Source organism: Schistocerca serialis, chromosome 5 (assembly GCF_023864345.2).
Source record: "Schistocerca serialis cubense isolate TAMUIC-IGC-003099 chromosome 5, iqSchSeri2.2, whole genome shotgun sequence".
Classification (NCBI taxonomy): domain Eukaryota; kingdom Metazoa; phylum Arthropoda; class Insecta; order Orthoptera; family Acrididae; genus Schistocerca; species Schistocerca serialis.
The window spans coordinates 235,227,327-235,244,815 of record NC_064642.1 but is presented as its reverse complement, the minus strand read 5'-3'; the positions used below and the strand labels follow the sequence as shown (position 1 = coordinate 235,244,815).

The 17,489-nt window shown below is 40.8% G+C and overlaps 1 protein-coding gene across 1 annotated transcript in view; it reads right to left on the bottom strand.

Annotated features, from left to right (window-relative positions):
• Positions 1 to 1,153: 1,153 nt before the first annotated feature.
• The window catches only part of LOC126480790 (solute carrier family 35 member C2), an 87,138-nt gene continuing 70,802 nt past the window's right edge, over positions 1,154 to 17,489 (bottom strand). The window contains exon 7 of the mRNA XM_050104101.1: positions 1,154 to 1,802. Within this exon, the coding sequence (XP_049960058.1) occupies positions 1,488 to 1,802 (315 nt within the window). The 3' untranslated portion in view covers positions 1,154 to 1,487. The remainder of the gene's footprint in view (positions 1,803 to 17,489) is intronic.

Here is a 17,489-nt window from a genome sequence, read left to right as displayed (position 1 = left end):
CGATTAGAAACTTGTAACATGTCACAAAATCAGTTTACTTTCTGATGCAAACGAAAATGTGAGAACTGTGTCTATCAGATATTAAATTAACACACAGAAACTCAAGAAACTAAACTATCAAAGCACACAGACAAAATTATACAATTCACTCCTGGTTAGGAACTCATAAAAGTCACAAAAATCTACTGTTCATGACATCGTCCAGCATTCTTTTTCTAAATGCAGTGTCCATTTCATGCTGTCCACCCAGCATGTACTTGGACTTCTTACATGCCGAGTTCCTTCAACTTCTATCACCAATTTTACTCCAGCTTTCCGTGTTCGTTCCACCCTGGACATGTACCCCAGCCATTCAAGTTTTGATATTCTGACTTGCTCTAGTAGTGTTGTCTTAATCCCAACCATATCTCTGACCTCCCCACTTCTTTATTTGTCCACTTTGGTTAAGACCAGCTGGTGCTCTTAAGCGCCAAAATACAGGGTGGTTATAATTAAATTTTCACTATTTGAGTGAATGAAGAAGAAAAACTATTTACCACATTTTGTAGGAATGGGACTGTGTGCTGCAGGATTCACATTGTTAGTTGTGTTAGTGTCATGACTTGCTTTTAGGTGCCAGTACTGGTCCAGTGACATAGAGTTGAAACACGAGTATAAGTGTGTGTTACAGTTGCAGGTAGTCAACATGGGTGCGGACAAGAGGAGGAGGGCTTTATTCATAAAGCTGTTTTATCAAAACTACACTAATAGTGCTGCTGATCTTTGCAAGTATCGATGTATTAAAGGTATACAGAGAGGTCCTCTTCCTGCACCAGGATTGAAGAACATTATTCGGAAGTTCGAGTTGAGAATTGTTCCTGTAAGAGGCTGAGGGCCAATCACATCACAAACTGTTGAAGAAATTACTGTTGCCATGGCTGAGAATGCTAGATGCAACATGCGATCTTCATGCATTTCACAAGCTGAGTCATGACAACTAAACATTCCATGGTCCACTGTCTGAAAAATACTTTGAACAATTTTGAAGTGGTATTTCTAGTGAGGTTACAGGTAGTTGTGGATGGTCATCATATTGGGCAACATTTGTAACCTGGAATGTAAACAAGGTACACAATTAACAATTGCCACCCTCTCATTTGAAAAGTAAAATGTGTTTGTTTCAATGGTTTATTTATTATTTCTCTTTCATATGTCCTTACAAATGTTTCCACAAAGTTTCATTGTCCTATGATCGTTGATTTTTCACGAGCGCCCTCTCAAGTAGCAAAATTTGTTACATGCCCTGTATATAACAGATGTAAGCCCAAGTTCAGTAAAGTAGAAATTTGTTTACTTACTTTGTATATAAACTCTTTATTCCAACTAAAAAGAATGTACACTTGGTATAAAAGAGAGATCATGTCTTTTTAAATGCAAACAATACTCATATAAAATCACATGTCTGTAAAATACAGACAGACGTACTGCTGCACCAGCAGCAGAAATGGTTATCTCACAGGGTTGTCCCTCCTCTGCTTTATACTGAAGAGCACTTGGTTTGAGTCATCACCACTCTCATCTTCACTGCTACTGGTTTCATGGACCAGGAATTTTACATGGGTCTCACCCTCTGCAGACAGCAGGGGCAGCTTGTCAGTAAGTTGGTATTCATCCTGCCTGTTACCACTGGAGTGTAGAGCCGCCGAGGTGCGGCCCAAAGTGTGGACCATTATACCTGCCATGCACAACAGCAGGCCGACAAAGTTCACAGGACTCATGCGGTCACCAACCAACAATATGGCCAGCAACAGCGTCATCGCTTCCTGAAAAGTGTGAAATGAGTTGTAGACAAATAAAAAATATGAAAAACCAACCACTTTGCATGAAAGCATGACACCATCTTAAATCCCATATCATAACAAGTGCTACTTTTTCACAGTAAAGTCTGTATACTTAAAATGTGCAAAGCAATTACAAAACCAGCTTTTCTGGGAGCAGAGGTTTCATGGGAACATGTATCTTGTGTAATAAAATGTCACTTTTAGGTCTGGAGTTATTTCAGAAAACTCTTATTATTTTTGACTAATACAGAATATTAAGTCTTGGAAAGTCACTTCTAAAAAAAAGAAATGTGTGTGAAATCTTACAGGACTTAACTGCTAAGGTCATCAGTCCCTAAGCTTACACACTACTTAACCTAAATTATCCTAAGGACAAACACACACACCCATGCCCGAGGGAGGACTCGAACCTCACTACCGAAAGTGTTTGGAGTGTTGCCTTGCCTGCAAGTGACATGTGGAGAGTGTCGTTCAACAAATAATGTGCCACAATTTTTTTCTCCGAATATATTTACTCTTAGGAGTTAGAATTTGGTGACAATATCAGTCAACATTCCTTTTACATGTACTGTTTGTCAACATATTCACCATCACGTTTTATAGCATTCTGCAAGCATTGTGTAAGAGCATGTATTCCCTGGCAGTAAAAGCTTGTCCTGTGTCCTTACCCATTGTTTCACTTCATGAATAATGGCCTCACCACCTTGAAAGAGAAAGCATAAGTAGCCCAAACAGATGGAAGCCTGAGGGTCTGGGCTACCATGTAGATGAGATAATGTCTGACCCAATCTGGCGATATGTGCCTGGCCGGCCGGGGTGGCTGAGCGGTTCCAGGCGCTACAGTCTGGAACCGCGCGACCGCTACGGTCGCAGGTTCAAATCCTGCCTCGGGCATGGCTGTGTGTGATGTCCTTAGGTTACTTAGGTTTAAGTAGTTCTAAGTTCTAGGGGACTGGTGACCTCAGATGTTAAGTCCCATAGTGCTCAGAGCCATTTGATATGTGCCTGGATTGTGAGAGTTGCATGTGGACATGCATTGTCATGTTGAAACACAATTTCTTTTTGATTCTTGTCAGATCAAACATGGAAACATGTTCCAATGCTCACAAACAGCTGTAGAGCCAACTGTCAAGTTGTGATTTGCCAGTCTACACAAATAATGGCATTCTTGTAATTCACCAAGTCGTGAGAGCTGGATGTGAGGCTGTGACAAGCCGTCCTTAACATGGCTGATCATGCAGCTCAGTTTCTGCATTTCATGATACATGAGATCTCTGTACCCATCATTCATCAGTACTCCTACAACTACATCATTATCATACACCACATTCAAATATTTCATACACTACATGCAAATGTTTACAGATGCTCCCCAGGCTTCTTTTTTTGCAACTAACTGTTCAATTACATCATATTTGCTTGTAAAGAGTGTCTCGAGTAGATGACATTTTGACAGTACAGCTCTGACACTGATTGTAACTGAAAAAGGTGCAGAAATTTGCAGCATCTCAAAAGATGTTTCCCTATGTATGCTAATGGGTGTAATTTTTTTTTTTTTTTTTTTTTTTTTTTTTTTTTTTTTTTTTTTTTTCAAAATCACTATTTATTGGACGACCCTTGTAGGACAACCAAGAAGAGTACAAATGCTTTTGAAATGTGGTGTTGCAGAGGAATGGTGAAGAATAGATGATTAGAACTGATAACCAATGAAAAAGGTAAGAAACTGAGTTGAGTAGGGTAGGTCTTTATGGCACATCCTGACTAAATGAGGAGATACATGGTGTGTTCAAAAAGAAACTGAACTTTTGCTGTATATGATTTATTGTTTATTGTACAACATTTTAAGAACAAAATAGTACCCTCTATTTTGGCAATATTCCATTCCCATCATTTCTTCCAGTTTTGGAACACCTCTTGGAACACATTTTGTGGGATGGCGCACAAGTTTCCCATCTCATTGTCCTGTATCTCCTCTATGGTTTGGAAACAATGTCCTTTCAATGTGTTTTTCAGTTTGGGAAACAGGAAAAAGCCTGCTAGGGCTAGATCTGGAGAATACGGTGGATGGGGCACTACGGAATGTGGTACTTTTCTACATAGCTGCAGACAAGGAGTGATGCGTGAGTGGGCACATTGTCATGATGCAACATCCAACTCTGGTCTTCCCACAAGTCACGCCTCTTCCTGGGCACAGGATTCCCTGGTAGACTTCCTTGTTTAGCATCTGACCATGTGGCTCAAATTCATGATGGATAATGTCTTTGTAGTCAAAAAACACAGCCAACATCACTTTGCTCTCTGACCGACTCGTGTGCTTTTTTTGGACGAGGTGACCCCTTGTCCACCCACTGTGACGACTACATCTTTGTTTCAGCATCATAGCCATACATCCACGTCTGATCGCCTTTTATGATGTTCTTAAGAAAGTTTTCATTTACACTAACAGTGGCAAGCAGTTCCTCACACATTTCAACATGGGTCTGGTTCTGATCTTCAGTCAACATTGCATTCAAGTTTTTCACTCAAACTTTGATGGCATGACCCTACACTGATGCCCACCTCCTCAGCAACTTCCCAGACACTTAAACGACAATTTCTGCGAGTCACAGCACAAATGAAATATACATGGCCATCATTTATTGATGTGCTAGGACATTCAGACTTAGAATCGTCACAGGCCGACATTCTGCCTGGTTCAAAACGTTTAAACCACTCATAGCACTGTGTGCGAATCGTACAGTCCTTCCAATATGTCTTGGCTAAGCATTTGAAATGTCTCTGCGAAAGTTTTGCCAAGTTTGTAGCAGAATTTCACACATACATGTTGTTCTTCAAGCTCCTTCACTGAAATAATCCAATAAGCAGACTGTACAATTGCTTACTTCAGCGGCTGTGGTTAGCTTGCTAACTGCCCGAGAGACATGAGGCAAATGACAGGCTGTTGTCTAAGCCTGTTGCTTGCTGCCCTCAGTACCCACACCGCACTCTCTCTGCTGGTTGGTGCGCTATTTCAAAATGTCAATTTCTTTTTGAACACACCCCTTATGTTGATGGGACACATACATTGGCACAAAGGAATAGTGTGAAGCGAGACCATGGCTCAACAACAGTATGCAGGTTGAAATGGATGTAGGTTGGAGTAGTTACACAGAGGTGAAGAGGCTTGCACAGGACAGATTGGCATTATGACCTTTATCACACTGAAGACCATCACCCACAACAACAACATAAAATATCTATGCATGTTGGTTCAACTAAGAGTTGTGAAGCTTGTCCCAGATCTTCAGATGCAGCAGTTAACTATAGTAAAGCTTGATGCTAACCTGCAATGTTAACCTCCTAAACCATAACACAGTTCTAATTTGGGAAATTTAATCTGAAGATCAGGTATACCACGCCAACATTATTCGCCAAACAACACTAATGGATAGCTAAGCTAATGGTGAACACTTTCACATGCTTATTTACAGTCAAAACAAGAATGGGGCCTGTTCATTATTGTGAGTTTACCTTCACTCAAAATGTTTCTATGGGCAAACAGACAACAACATTAGTTTGTCCAAGTCTGCAAAATTCTGTAAGTATTTATAATTACAAAGACTATTTGGAAGCATAATGATATTGTTCATTACAAGTTACAATTTCACCAAATGAATGACTCATTAAGGACAATAAATTTCAGACTTAAGTCCATCTTCAAGCAGGAGCCTACATTTCCTTTCAAACTGCATTTTGTTTCAGGTGAGGAAGTATGTTATTTTCCTAAAATAAAACATAATCAGTCTGTATTTAGTTTGAACATGAAATGTAAATTACTGACTGAAGATGGAGTCAAGCTTAAAAATAGTTGTGGTTATTTAGTTGGTTAGTCACTTATTTGCATGTTCCATGGAGCCAATTGCGATTATTGTTGTTTTATCGAATGTGTTAGTTACTTTCCAATTACAGTGTGAGCAGGAAGGATACAGTTTTAATTATCACCTCCAAAATAGTTATGTAAGTAATTTCTTTGTTTGTTTCTTTGCAGGTACACTTTACATGTCTGTAGTCATGGTACACATTGAAATCCCTGTGCTACAGAAACAGTACACTTCCAGATAAGTTAAAACATGGAGCAGACTACTGATACAGTGGAGTATTGTGCGGCAATTAGTGTCCAGTATTTTAAGGTGGGCAACATAGCAACAGGTCATGCTGAGTTGGTGGAAGTGTATGGCAGCAATGCATCATCACATGACACAGTGGTTAACAGGTGCAGGCATTTCCAGTGTAGAAACTAAGCCTGAATGAAGAAAAACAAAGTGGCAGACCATTTCACTGTGGAGGACCAGGTTTCACAAGAGATGTGGAGGCCCTGGTGGCCAAAGACTGGCAATAGAAGAAAAAGTTAAAATCAGCCATGGACCAGTTTTCAACATCTTGCATGACATTATGAATATGGAAAAAATCACCAGCTAGTGGGTTTCGTGATTGCACAGATCCATCCAGAAAGCCCAACAAATCCAAGCAGCAGCAGAAATATTGCAGCTGTATGGGCCAATCCATATGTCTTAATTTTTCTGCCAGCTCACTAAAGGTGAGTGCTGGGTGTATTACTGTTCCAAGACAAAGGAGCAAAGCAGTCAGTGGAAACTTGAATTTACCACCACTAGAAAAGACGAAGTCCAACCACTGTTACAGTAGGAGATGCTGAGTGGTTTTTTTTTTTTTTTGGGTGGGTGGGGCTTATAGTGTGGTGGCAACAGATTATGCTCTTAAGGGGGCTAACTGTCACTGGAACCTCCTGGTGAGATTACAAGACGCTGTCATGGCAAAGAAGTGTCACAGGAAGCTGTCCCATGTGACATTTTCCTCCGTATCAGTGCAACTCGTTCTGCACGGGACACAGTCACACACACTGCTTCTTTGGACTATAAATTTTGCTTAATTTCCTATTCTCCTGACACGGAGCCCAGTGACTTCTACCTCACTGCTCAGCTGAAGAAACCATCATGTAGCAGGCATTTGCAGAATGATGACGAGGTGACTTTCAATTTGGAATGTTTCCCAAACAGTCAAAATGCAGGTTTCCACAATGAAGGTCTCTGCCAAGTCATCCATTGTCAGGGAAAATGTGTTGTGCTGAATGGTGGATGTGTAGAGGAGGATCAGCAGGCATCACCAAGTTTAATGTTCACAACTTTATTTTTTTCAGAATGGTTATTGAAACTTTCTGACTACCACTTGTACTGACTCTCAGTGAAAAATATGGTAAATGTCTTTTATAAATATCTTAAGCTACCTGATTTCAGATTGTGTTTGAAGTTGAGTTTATTACATGGGGGTGAACATTAATAAAACCAACAAACTGCAGGGTTGCACTCCTCAATAGAAACAGAGGAAAAAGGGTCCAATGAACACATGTCCGGAAATGCATCGTTGCCACGGTAGATCACACTGAAGGATGAAAGTTTCTCTGATCATGTGCCATTTGTTCCTTGTGTGTTGCAAGTTGTGTGATTGAGGCAGCGCACTGTAAGCAGCAGAATGGTCCAGTACTTATGTCGAGAACAAACCGAGATGTTGTTTGTATATGGCCAGGCAGATGGAAACAGTTGAAAGGCCGCACAGCTACACCAAAACAAGTACCCTCACAAATACCAACCACATCACACAACATTTCAAGCACTTTTTGGACATTTGTATGATCATGGTTCCTTTCAGGCAGACGAACAGGCAGAGGGGTGGTGGACTGAGAGTACACCAGTTCTGAAGGACTGGGTTCTACAGGATATTGAGACAAACCCTAGTACAAGCTCCAGGCAAGTGGTCTACCAACAAGGTGCAAGCTGAAGTACAATTATGTGTATCTTGCATGACAACTGCTCTTATCCCATCACCTGCAATGAGAACAAGGATTATCAGCAGTGGACTTCCATCTATGGAAAGGTTTTTGTCGATGGTATTGGGACCAGACCATTATGATTATGGAATTTCTGTCATCTGTCCTCTTTATCGACAAAGCAGCCTTTACCAGAACTGGCACTATCAATCTGCATAATCATCTTCTGTGGGCTACAGACAATCTTCATGAGGTATCTCATAAGTACCAGTTCAGAATCAATGTGTGGGCAAGGATTCTTGGTGACCACATACCTGGACTGGTTTATTATTCCACAACCCCATGACGGAGGAATGTGCCTGAACTTTCTGCAGAATACTCTACCTGAGCTGCTTGAGTACATTCCTTTGGCATTGCGACAGGTTATACATGATGGAGCACCACCCTACTTCTGGATTATAGTTTGCCGACATCTCAACAACATTTTCCCCAGACGTTGGATAGGACACAGAGACCCTGTAGCAAGGCCTGCTAGAAAACCGGACTTAAACTTCCTGTATTTTTACCTCTACGGGCATCTGATGTGCAGACCCTTCAACGACATGTTCATGACACTTGTGATTCTATTCGGAGAGAGGTTGGAACGAGCGAAAGAGTGCAGCAATCCACGATGCAATATGTGAATGCACGCACTGCATCCCTTGGAGGCCACATTGAAGACCTGTTGTGATGTGGTTCGATGCACCTCTGTACTATGTTCTGGGATGACTTGGTGTCATTGCACGTTCACCCTCCATTTCTGGACCCATGTTCATAGGATCTCTTTTCCTCCATTTCTGGTTGGAATCCATCACTGCAGTTTGTCAGTTTTTTTAATGTTCACCCTATGTATTAGACTCTTCCCATCACTGGGTAAATGGACAAGATTTTTTTAGCTGAATACCTCACCCTCCTTTATTTTTGGTCACACTACAGATGAGTCATTTCTTGGTCTAGTATAACAATTATGAATGTTAAAGTTGTTTTCAGACTGCAACTGACTGTTGGTAACGAACTTCACAATGGAATAAACATACTGTGAGGCCACTGTCCGTAAGTCAAACTGTTTAAAGAACTGTCTGCAAGAGGATCTTGAGGGCACACATAATCCTTATTATATGCTTTGGTGCAACAAATGTGTTCTTCCTCAATGAAAAGTTGTCCCAGGATATGATGCAATTAGACATTCGTTCAACAAAATAGGATCATTTAAGATCTATAAAATGTTACTTTCAGTTCAGCTCCTTATCAACATAAAAAGGTCAAGAATTCACACTATTCTGTTTCATTTGTCATTTGCCTTCATACTAAATAAATCACTCTTTTGAGGGAACAGTGACAGGTTGCAGTTTCTATATAAAATAGTAACGTAACGCTGAAGAAAGTCATGGGAGAATTACACTGATGAACCAAAACATTATGACCACTTGTTTGTCCATCTTTAGAATGAAATACATCATTGATTCTGCGTACCAGGGTCCAACAGTTTGTTGGTAGGTTTGTGGAGGTATGTGGCATTAGATGTCTACGCACAGGTCATGTAATTGGCTTACATAACTGGCTGCCGATTTGTGTATGCGGTAATGGAGCCTTAAGCCATCGGCACACAGACCGTGCTATTGAACGTCAACATTGAGCATACAGAGTTCAATGTGCTGCTGAACACTCAGGAACGATGCGACTTGTGCATACGGTACATGGGCCCAAACGTGCCATACCCGATAACAACGCACTCCAGCGGCACTTGCAGGATGTTTCTAACTCGTAAATCACACTGTTTACTAAACGGGTGCATGTAAAATTCCCACATTAACTCTATCAAAATGCACATTTCCTCCATTGCCCATAGGCTAGTCACTTTGTTCTATATGTAATATACACAAATAAAAACTTCAATTACCCACGTACATGTTTCAAGATGGAAAGAAATGTACCATGTCCAATAAGTAAGGACACAGGCTTATAAAAGTTATATTACAAACAGTGCGATATAAATTTTTCAATAGTTCCCCACATAAGATAAGCATTATTTCACCATTCCCACATTTTAGTAAAACCCTAAGGCCATTCTTACTTGATCAATGTTCCTACCCAGTAGCAGAATTTTTGCAACATGTGAATTATGAAACGTAAAAGAAAAGGAAGCAAAATATCGTTATACAAGTAGCGCAAGCTGTCCTGTAGATCAAGCCAATCAAACAAACTCACAACTCAAAAAAGGGTAAACTCACATTTACATAACATCAAATACTATAGTATGTGTCAGAACCTATTACGTGCATGTCAGGGAAAAAAAAAAAAAAATGTTTTAGACGTGAACAATCGGCACTTCATGCATTTTGATAAAAGTCTGTAACGCTACTCGCTATGCTAAACTGACAACAAATCTCATAAAGCCAATTCTAATATATTGCCACTTGCTAAAAGCTTTAATTGTAGCTATGTTACTAATTGAAATTTAATTATAGCAAATTGTAGCAAGAAAAATGCATTTTTGGTGGGTCCTCAGTGTGTCATTGCCTTCAAATGGCATACTCTCATAACACGCAAGTTACAATAATACTTTTGCCACGAATAACATGTTTCTCATTTTTTTTTTCCCAACGAATCACACAGTTAACAATGGGTTTTTGAGTGATTCGGTGGCGTTCAGAAACGTCATATATATGTGTAGGCTTGAAATGAATGCCAATATGGCACCTCAAAACTCTGTGCTGAAGGGAGATGGCATGCATGTGACGTAGGTGGTGTTGTGCCAACTCATTGGTCAACGCTCAGACGCACGCTCTGAATATCTGACCTGCCAGATATTGCCCTGCACGTTCGGGAAGACTCCCAAACATGCTATTCTATGCTATGACTTCAGAAACTGGGCACTCTCAATGCTCAACATTCTGCTGTACAGTCCGTTTGTCAACAGCTTTATAGCGACCCATATGGGCTCCATAAGCTTTACATCAGGTGAATTTGGTAGTCGAGACATCAACGTGAGTTCACTATAATGCTCCTCCAGCCACAGTTTTGGCTCAGAGACACGGAAAATTATACTGCTGAAAGATGGCAGCACTGTCAGGGATGACATCAGGAATGAAGGGATGCAGTTGGTTCGCAGCTGTCAGTGTGTCTTTGACTACTACCACAGGTCCCATGCTAGCACAGGAGAATGTCTCCCATAGCATAGTACTGCTCCCAGCAGCCTGCGTCCTTGGCACACTGCACATTTCACGCTGCTGTTCATCTTGATGATGGCATTTCTGGAGATGACCAGTGACCTAATGTAGCAAAAGTGTGATTCACTCAAGGAGTCAACACATTTCCATTGATCAATGGTCAAATCTCGATAGTTCCATGCCCACTGCAATTATAAATGATAATGTCGTCGTGTCAACGTGTGAACTCACAGGTGTGGTCTGCTGCGGAGCTCCATATTCACAATGTACGATGAACAGTGTACTCCAAAAACACTTGTGTGTGCATCGGCATTGTGCTTTTTTGGCAGACATGCCTCAGATCACTATTATCCTACTTTACAGAGCAGATGAGCCTGCAAACTCCACGTTCTGTGAAGAGTCGTAGATGTCCAGCCATTCAGTGCCTAGTGGTAGTTTCACTGTCCTACTTATTTCTGTAGATGCTCATGACAGGAGCACATGAATATTCAATCAGCTTCACTGCTTTCAAGATACTCATTCGCAGGCTGTGCATAATAATAATAATAATAATAATAATAATAATAATCAAACCTTTGTCAAAGCCATTTATTTCAAAAGATTTCCCCATTTGCACCCCATACCATCACTAGGGTGACTCCCCCATCTGTCTCTGCTCTGCTTACATACTTTTGTTACCACATCTTGTGCCCACAACGCCACCAGACAGCATCCAACGTTGCAGTGGACAGTGTCATGATGTTGTGGCTGATCAGTGTAATATTTACTATGAGGATTATCTGTTGTTGTTGTGGTCTTCAGTCCTGAGACTGGCTTGATGCAGCTCTCCATGCTACTCTATCCTGTGCAAGCTTCTTCTACTCCCAGTACCTACTGCAGCCTACATCCTTCTGAATCTGCTTAGTGTATTCATCTCTTGGTCTCCTTCTACAATTTTTACCCTCCACGCTGCCCTCCAATACTAAATTGGTGATCCCTTGATGTCTCAGAACATGTCCTACCAACCGATCCCTTCTTCTAGTCAAGTTGTGCCACAAGCTCCTCTTCTCCCAAATTCTATTCAATACCTCCTTATTAGTTATGTGATCTACCCATCTAATCTTCAGCACTCTTCTGTAGCACCACATTTGGAAAGCTTCTATTCTCTTCTTGTCCAAACTATTTATCGTCCACGTTTCACTTCCATACATGGCTACACACCATACAAATACTTTCAGAAACGACTTCCTAACATTTATATCTATACTTGAAGTTAACATATTTTCCTTCTTCAGAAATGCTTTCTTTGCCATTGCCAGTATACATTTTATATCCTCTCTACTTAGACCATCATCAGTTATTTTGCTCCCCAAATAGCAAAACTCCTTCACTACTATAAGTGTCTCATTTCCTAATCTAATTCCCTCAGCATCACCCAACTTAATTCGACTACATTCCATTATCCTCGTTTTGCTTTTGTTGATGTTCATCTTATACCCTCCATTCAAGACACTATCCATTCCGTTCAACTGCTCTTCCAAGTCCTTTGCTGTCTCTGACAGAATTACAATGTCATCGGCGAACCTCAAAGTTTTTATTTCTTCTTCATGGATTTTAATACCTACTCAGAACTTTTCTTTTGTTTCCTTTACTGCTTACTCAATATACAGATTGAATAACATTGGGGAGAGGCTACAACCCTGTATCACTCCCTTCCCAACCACTGCTTCCCTTTCATACCCCTTGACTCTTTATAACTGCCATCTGGTTTCTGTACAAATTGTAAATACCCTTTCGCTCCCTGTATTTTACCCCTGCCACCTTCATAATTTGAAAGAGAGTATTCCAATCAACGTTGTCAAAAGCTTTCTCTAAATCTACAAATGCTAGAAACATAGGTTTGCCTTTCCTTAATCTTTCTTCTAAGATAAGTCTTAGGGTCAGTATTGCCTCACGTGTTTCAACATTTCTACGGAATCCAAACTGATCTTCCCCAAGGTCGGCTTCTATCAGTTTTTCCATTTGTCTGTAAAGAATTTGCGTTAGTATTTTGCAGCTGTGAGTTATTAAACTGATAGTTAGATAATTTTCACATCTGTCAACACCTGCTTTCTTTGGGATTGGAATTATTATATTCTTCTTGAAGTCTGAGGGTATTTCGCCTGTCTCATACATCTTGCTCACCAGATGGTTAAGTTTTGTTAGGACTGGCTGTCCCAAGGCTGTCAGTAGTTCTAATGGAATGTTGTCTATTCTGGGGGCCTTGTTTCGACTCAGGTCTTTCAGTGCTCTGTCAAACTCTACACGCAGTATCATATCTCCCATTGCATCTTCATCTACATCCACTTCCATTTCCTTAATATTGTCTTCAAGTACATCGCCCTTGTATAGACCCTCTATATACTCCTTCCACCTTTCTGCTTTCCCTTCTTTGCTTAGCACTGGATTTCCATCAAAGCTCTTGATATTCATGCAAGTGGTTCTCCTTTATCCAAAGGTCTCTTTAACTTTCCTGTAGGCAGTATCTATCTTACCCCTAGTGAGATAAGCCTCTACATCCTTGCATCTGTCCTCTAGCCATCCCTGCTTAGCCATTTTGCACTTCCTGTCGATCTCATTTTTGAGACGTTTGTATTCCTTTTTGCCTGCTTCATTTACTGCATTTTTATATTTCCTCCTTTCATCAATTAAATTCAATATTTCTTCAGTTACCCAAGGGTTTCTACTAGCCGTCGTCTTTTTACCTATCTGATCCTCTGCTGCCTTCACTATTTCATCCCTCAAAAGCTACCCATTCTTCTTCTACTGTATTTCTTTCCCCCATTCCTGTCAATTGTTCCCTTATGCTCTCCCTGAAACCCTGTACAACCTCTGGTTCTTTCAGTTTATCCAGGTGCCATCTCTTTAAATTCCCACCTTTTTGCAGTTTCTTCAGTTTTAATCTACAGTTCATAACCAATAGATTGTAGTCAGAGTCCACATCTGCCCCTGGAAATGTCTTACAATTTAGAACCTGGTTCCTAAATCTCTGTCTTTCCATTATATAATCTATCTGATATCTTCTAGTATCTCCAGGGTTCTTCCATGTATACAACCTTCTTTCGTGATTCTTGAACCAAATGTTAGCTATGATTAAGTTGTGCTCTGCGCAAAATTCTACCAGGCGGCTTCCTCTTTCATTTTCTTAGCCCAGTCCATATTCACCTACTATGTTTCCTTTTCTCCCTTTTCCTACTGTCGCATTCCAGTAACCCATGACTATTAAATTTTTGTCTCCCTTCACTACCGAATAATTTCTTTTATCTCATCATACATTTCATCAATTTCTTCGTCATCTGCAGATCTAGTTGGCATACAAACTTGTACTACTGTAGTAGGCATGGGCTTCGTGTCTATCTTGGCCACAATAATGCGTTCACTACGCTGTTTATAGTAGCTTACCCATACTCCTATTTCTTTATTCATTATTAAATCTACTCCTGCATTACCCCTATTTGATTTTGTATTTATAACCCTGTATTCACCTGACCAAAAGTCTTGTTCCTCCTGCCACTGAACTTCACTAATTCCCACTATATCTAACTTTAACCTATCCATTTCCCTTTTTAAATTTTCTAACCTACCTGCCCGATTAAGCAATCTGACATTCCACGCTCCGATCCATAAAACGCCAGTTTTCTTTCTCCTGATAACGACGTCCTCTTGAGTAGACCCCACCCGGAGATCCGAATGGGGGACTATTTTACCTCCAGAATATTTTACCCAAGAGGATGCCATCATCATTTAATCATACAGTAAAGCTGCATGCCCTCGGGAAAAATTACGGCTGTAGTTTCCCCTTGCTTTCAGCTGTTTACAGTACCAGAACAGCAAGAGCATTCTGGTTAGTGTTACAAGGCAAGATCAGTCAATCATCCAGACTGTTGCCCCTGCAACTACTGAAAAGGCTGCTGCCCCTCTTCAAGACCCACACGTTTGTCTGGCCTCTCAATAGATACCCCTCCGCTGTGGTTGCACCTACGGTACAGCTATCTGTATCGTTGAGGCACGCAAGCCTCCCCACCAATGGCAAGGTCCATGGTTCATGGGGGGGGAGGATTATCTATAACATGTAAATACAAATCTGAAAGAAGGTAACACTATTAAGATAGAAAAAAGTTAGTATAAAACTGTTGCATTCATTCCACACCCTCTTTGAGTATGAACTTTATGTTGCGATTCCTTTCCTGCACATAACATGTTCCCATGTCCTGTGGAAAGCAACTGGTATCTCATTCAGTTTATGGTAAAAATATAACTAACACGCGTGCTCAATTGAGTGCGCATGTGCGTGCCAGCCCCCCCCCCCCCACCCCCCCCACACACACACACACACAATTTACATGGAACTCAGCAACGCAGCTGCTGCAATAGCCAGTATGATCTTCAAAATGTGTGGTATCACTGCATACATAACACTTAAGGGAGAATGCAAATCAAATAGAAAAATGCCTCAAAAATAAATGAGCAGAGCCGATGAATTGTACGAATCAGCTTATGGAATACTGCCATTCACAAACTCGTAAAGCTGTTTTGTGTGTATGTGGCTTGTGATATCAAGAATGCAGTGCAATTACAACCTTTGCAAGAGTAGGCATTGCCTGCAAGGCGAGCGACTGTTAAAACTAAGCTTGTGCGACTTGTGGCTGTTTTCAAAAAATTTCAATTACAACAGAACTGAGGAGGCGGGAGGGTTGCAGTGTGTTGAGAGGTTTATTCCTATCGAAGTTGATAGTCAGTTGCAATGGACCTTCCTAATTGGCCGTCAATACGCCAGTGGTACATCAATTTCATGCCTACAAGTTTAGTGAATGTGAAGGATCACTCTGGCCACCCCACCACAAGAGAAAATGGCATAGAATGCATGCAGGTAGTGGAATCAGTAGAAACCGAAATGCAACGACTATTATTGAACAGATTCTGGTCATTACCCCTCTGGCTAGCAGGTGACAGAGTGTGTAATGCTTCTAAAATGTGCCAACCTGATGTGCGCTACATTTCAGTGATTGTTAATTGTGCATGTTACTTCAGGTTTTGTAGAAATAAACACCACAAAAACAGTGTTCGTCTGCCAGCTAACATTGGCAGCAACCAGAAAACAATCAATACCACTCAGTATCATCTAATTTCTATTGATTCAGCTACTCCTAGCAGTCGTTACATCAGGAGCTTCCTACAAATGTGCAAACAATCTACACAACTTACTGCAAGTGTTGAAACTTGATGACAAGCCACAATTAATCCAACTTTCCATGGGTATTCCTGAGTGTTCAACTAAAGCTGCACAACAGTTAGTAATGTACAAATGGGACTCTATGTTTACACATGTAGGCAATTATTTTTTTAAAACATTCGAATGTAATCAAGAAAATATTAAGTTACCATTAGAGTAAAACATCAGCTACACACTATCTGACCAAAAGTATACAGATGCCCCACATAATGCAAAATTAACCACAATATGTCATGAGAGGTGGACCCACGTCAGAATGGATCAGCCAGGAGAGCTCATTAACTTCAAATGTGGATTGGTCTTAAAATGTCACCTGAGTAACAGATCCACCAGTGATGTTTCAACCATTATAATGCAGCCCACATCGTCTGTTGGTGATGTGACTGTTAAGTGAAAATGTGAAGGAACAACCACAGCTAAGCCAAGACTGGGCAGACCTCATGCACGATGGACATGGACCATCATGCACAGCGAAGGTGGAATGCCAATAGTGAATTATAGAGGGTGTGGTGTACGGTATGGGGATGTTTTTTGTGGTTAAGGTGCGATTCCCTAACTGCGTTCAAGAAAATACTACATGCAGAAGGATATGAACACATTATACAGCAATGAGTACTGTGTACAGTACAAGAACAGTTCAGAGGCAATGCTTGTTTGCATTAATGTGACAATGCATTCTGTCATAAAGCAACATCTGTGACACACCACTTGATGGATATTAATATTCCTGAAATGAACTTGTCCACTCACAGTCCCACCGTGAACCCCATGGAACACCTTTGGGGTAAGTTAGAACAGTGTCTTGAACCCAGGCTCCAGTGTCTGACATCACTGCTTCTCTAGTTTCAGCTCTTGAGGAAGCATGGGCTGCCATTCCTCCCTGGACATTCAAGACACCTCACTGGAAGTGCTCCCTGGCAGAGTTCAAGCCATCATGAGGGCAAAGGATTGAGACACACACTACACTGATATCCACTAATGAGTGCCTGGAATTTTGATCATACAGTGTAAGTCAGGAAGCAGCAGATCACTTTACTTACAATTTAGCTACAATTGCAGAAGTCATTCCAAATTTTCATCAAACTTTGCTGGGCTCTTGGACTGACTCAGAGTGACCACATAAGAAAAGAGGATGTTTGACAAAGATTTGGTGCTACTCTAATTAGGGATGAAGTTAGGGAAGGTTTGCTTTCCTGTCACAATTACGTAATGAGAAGGCAAGACAACTTTGTAGAAAACTTACTAATCAAATGTGCCTGGTGTCTTTACAGTAGCGCTTTTACTATGCCAATACATATTTTGAAACACAGCTTCATCATCAAAGCTTCAGTTTTTATTGAACAACTTTTATTGTGAAGTCAACACAAGAAATGAATACCTGAACAGTT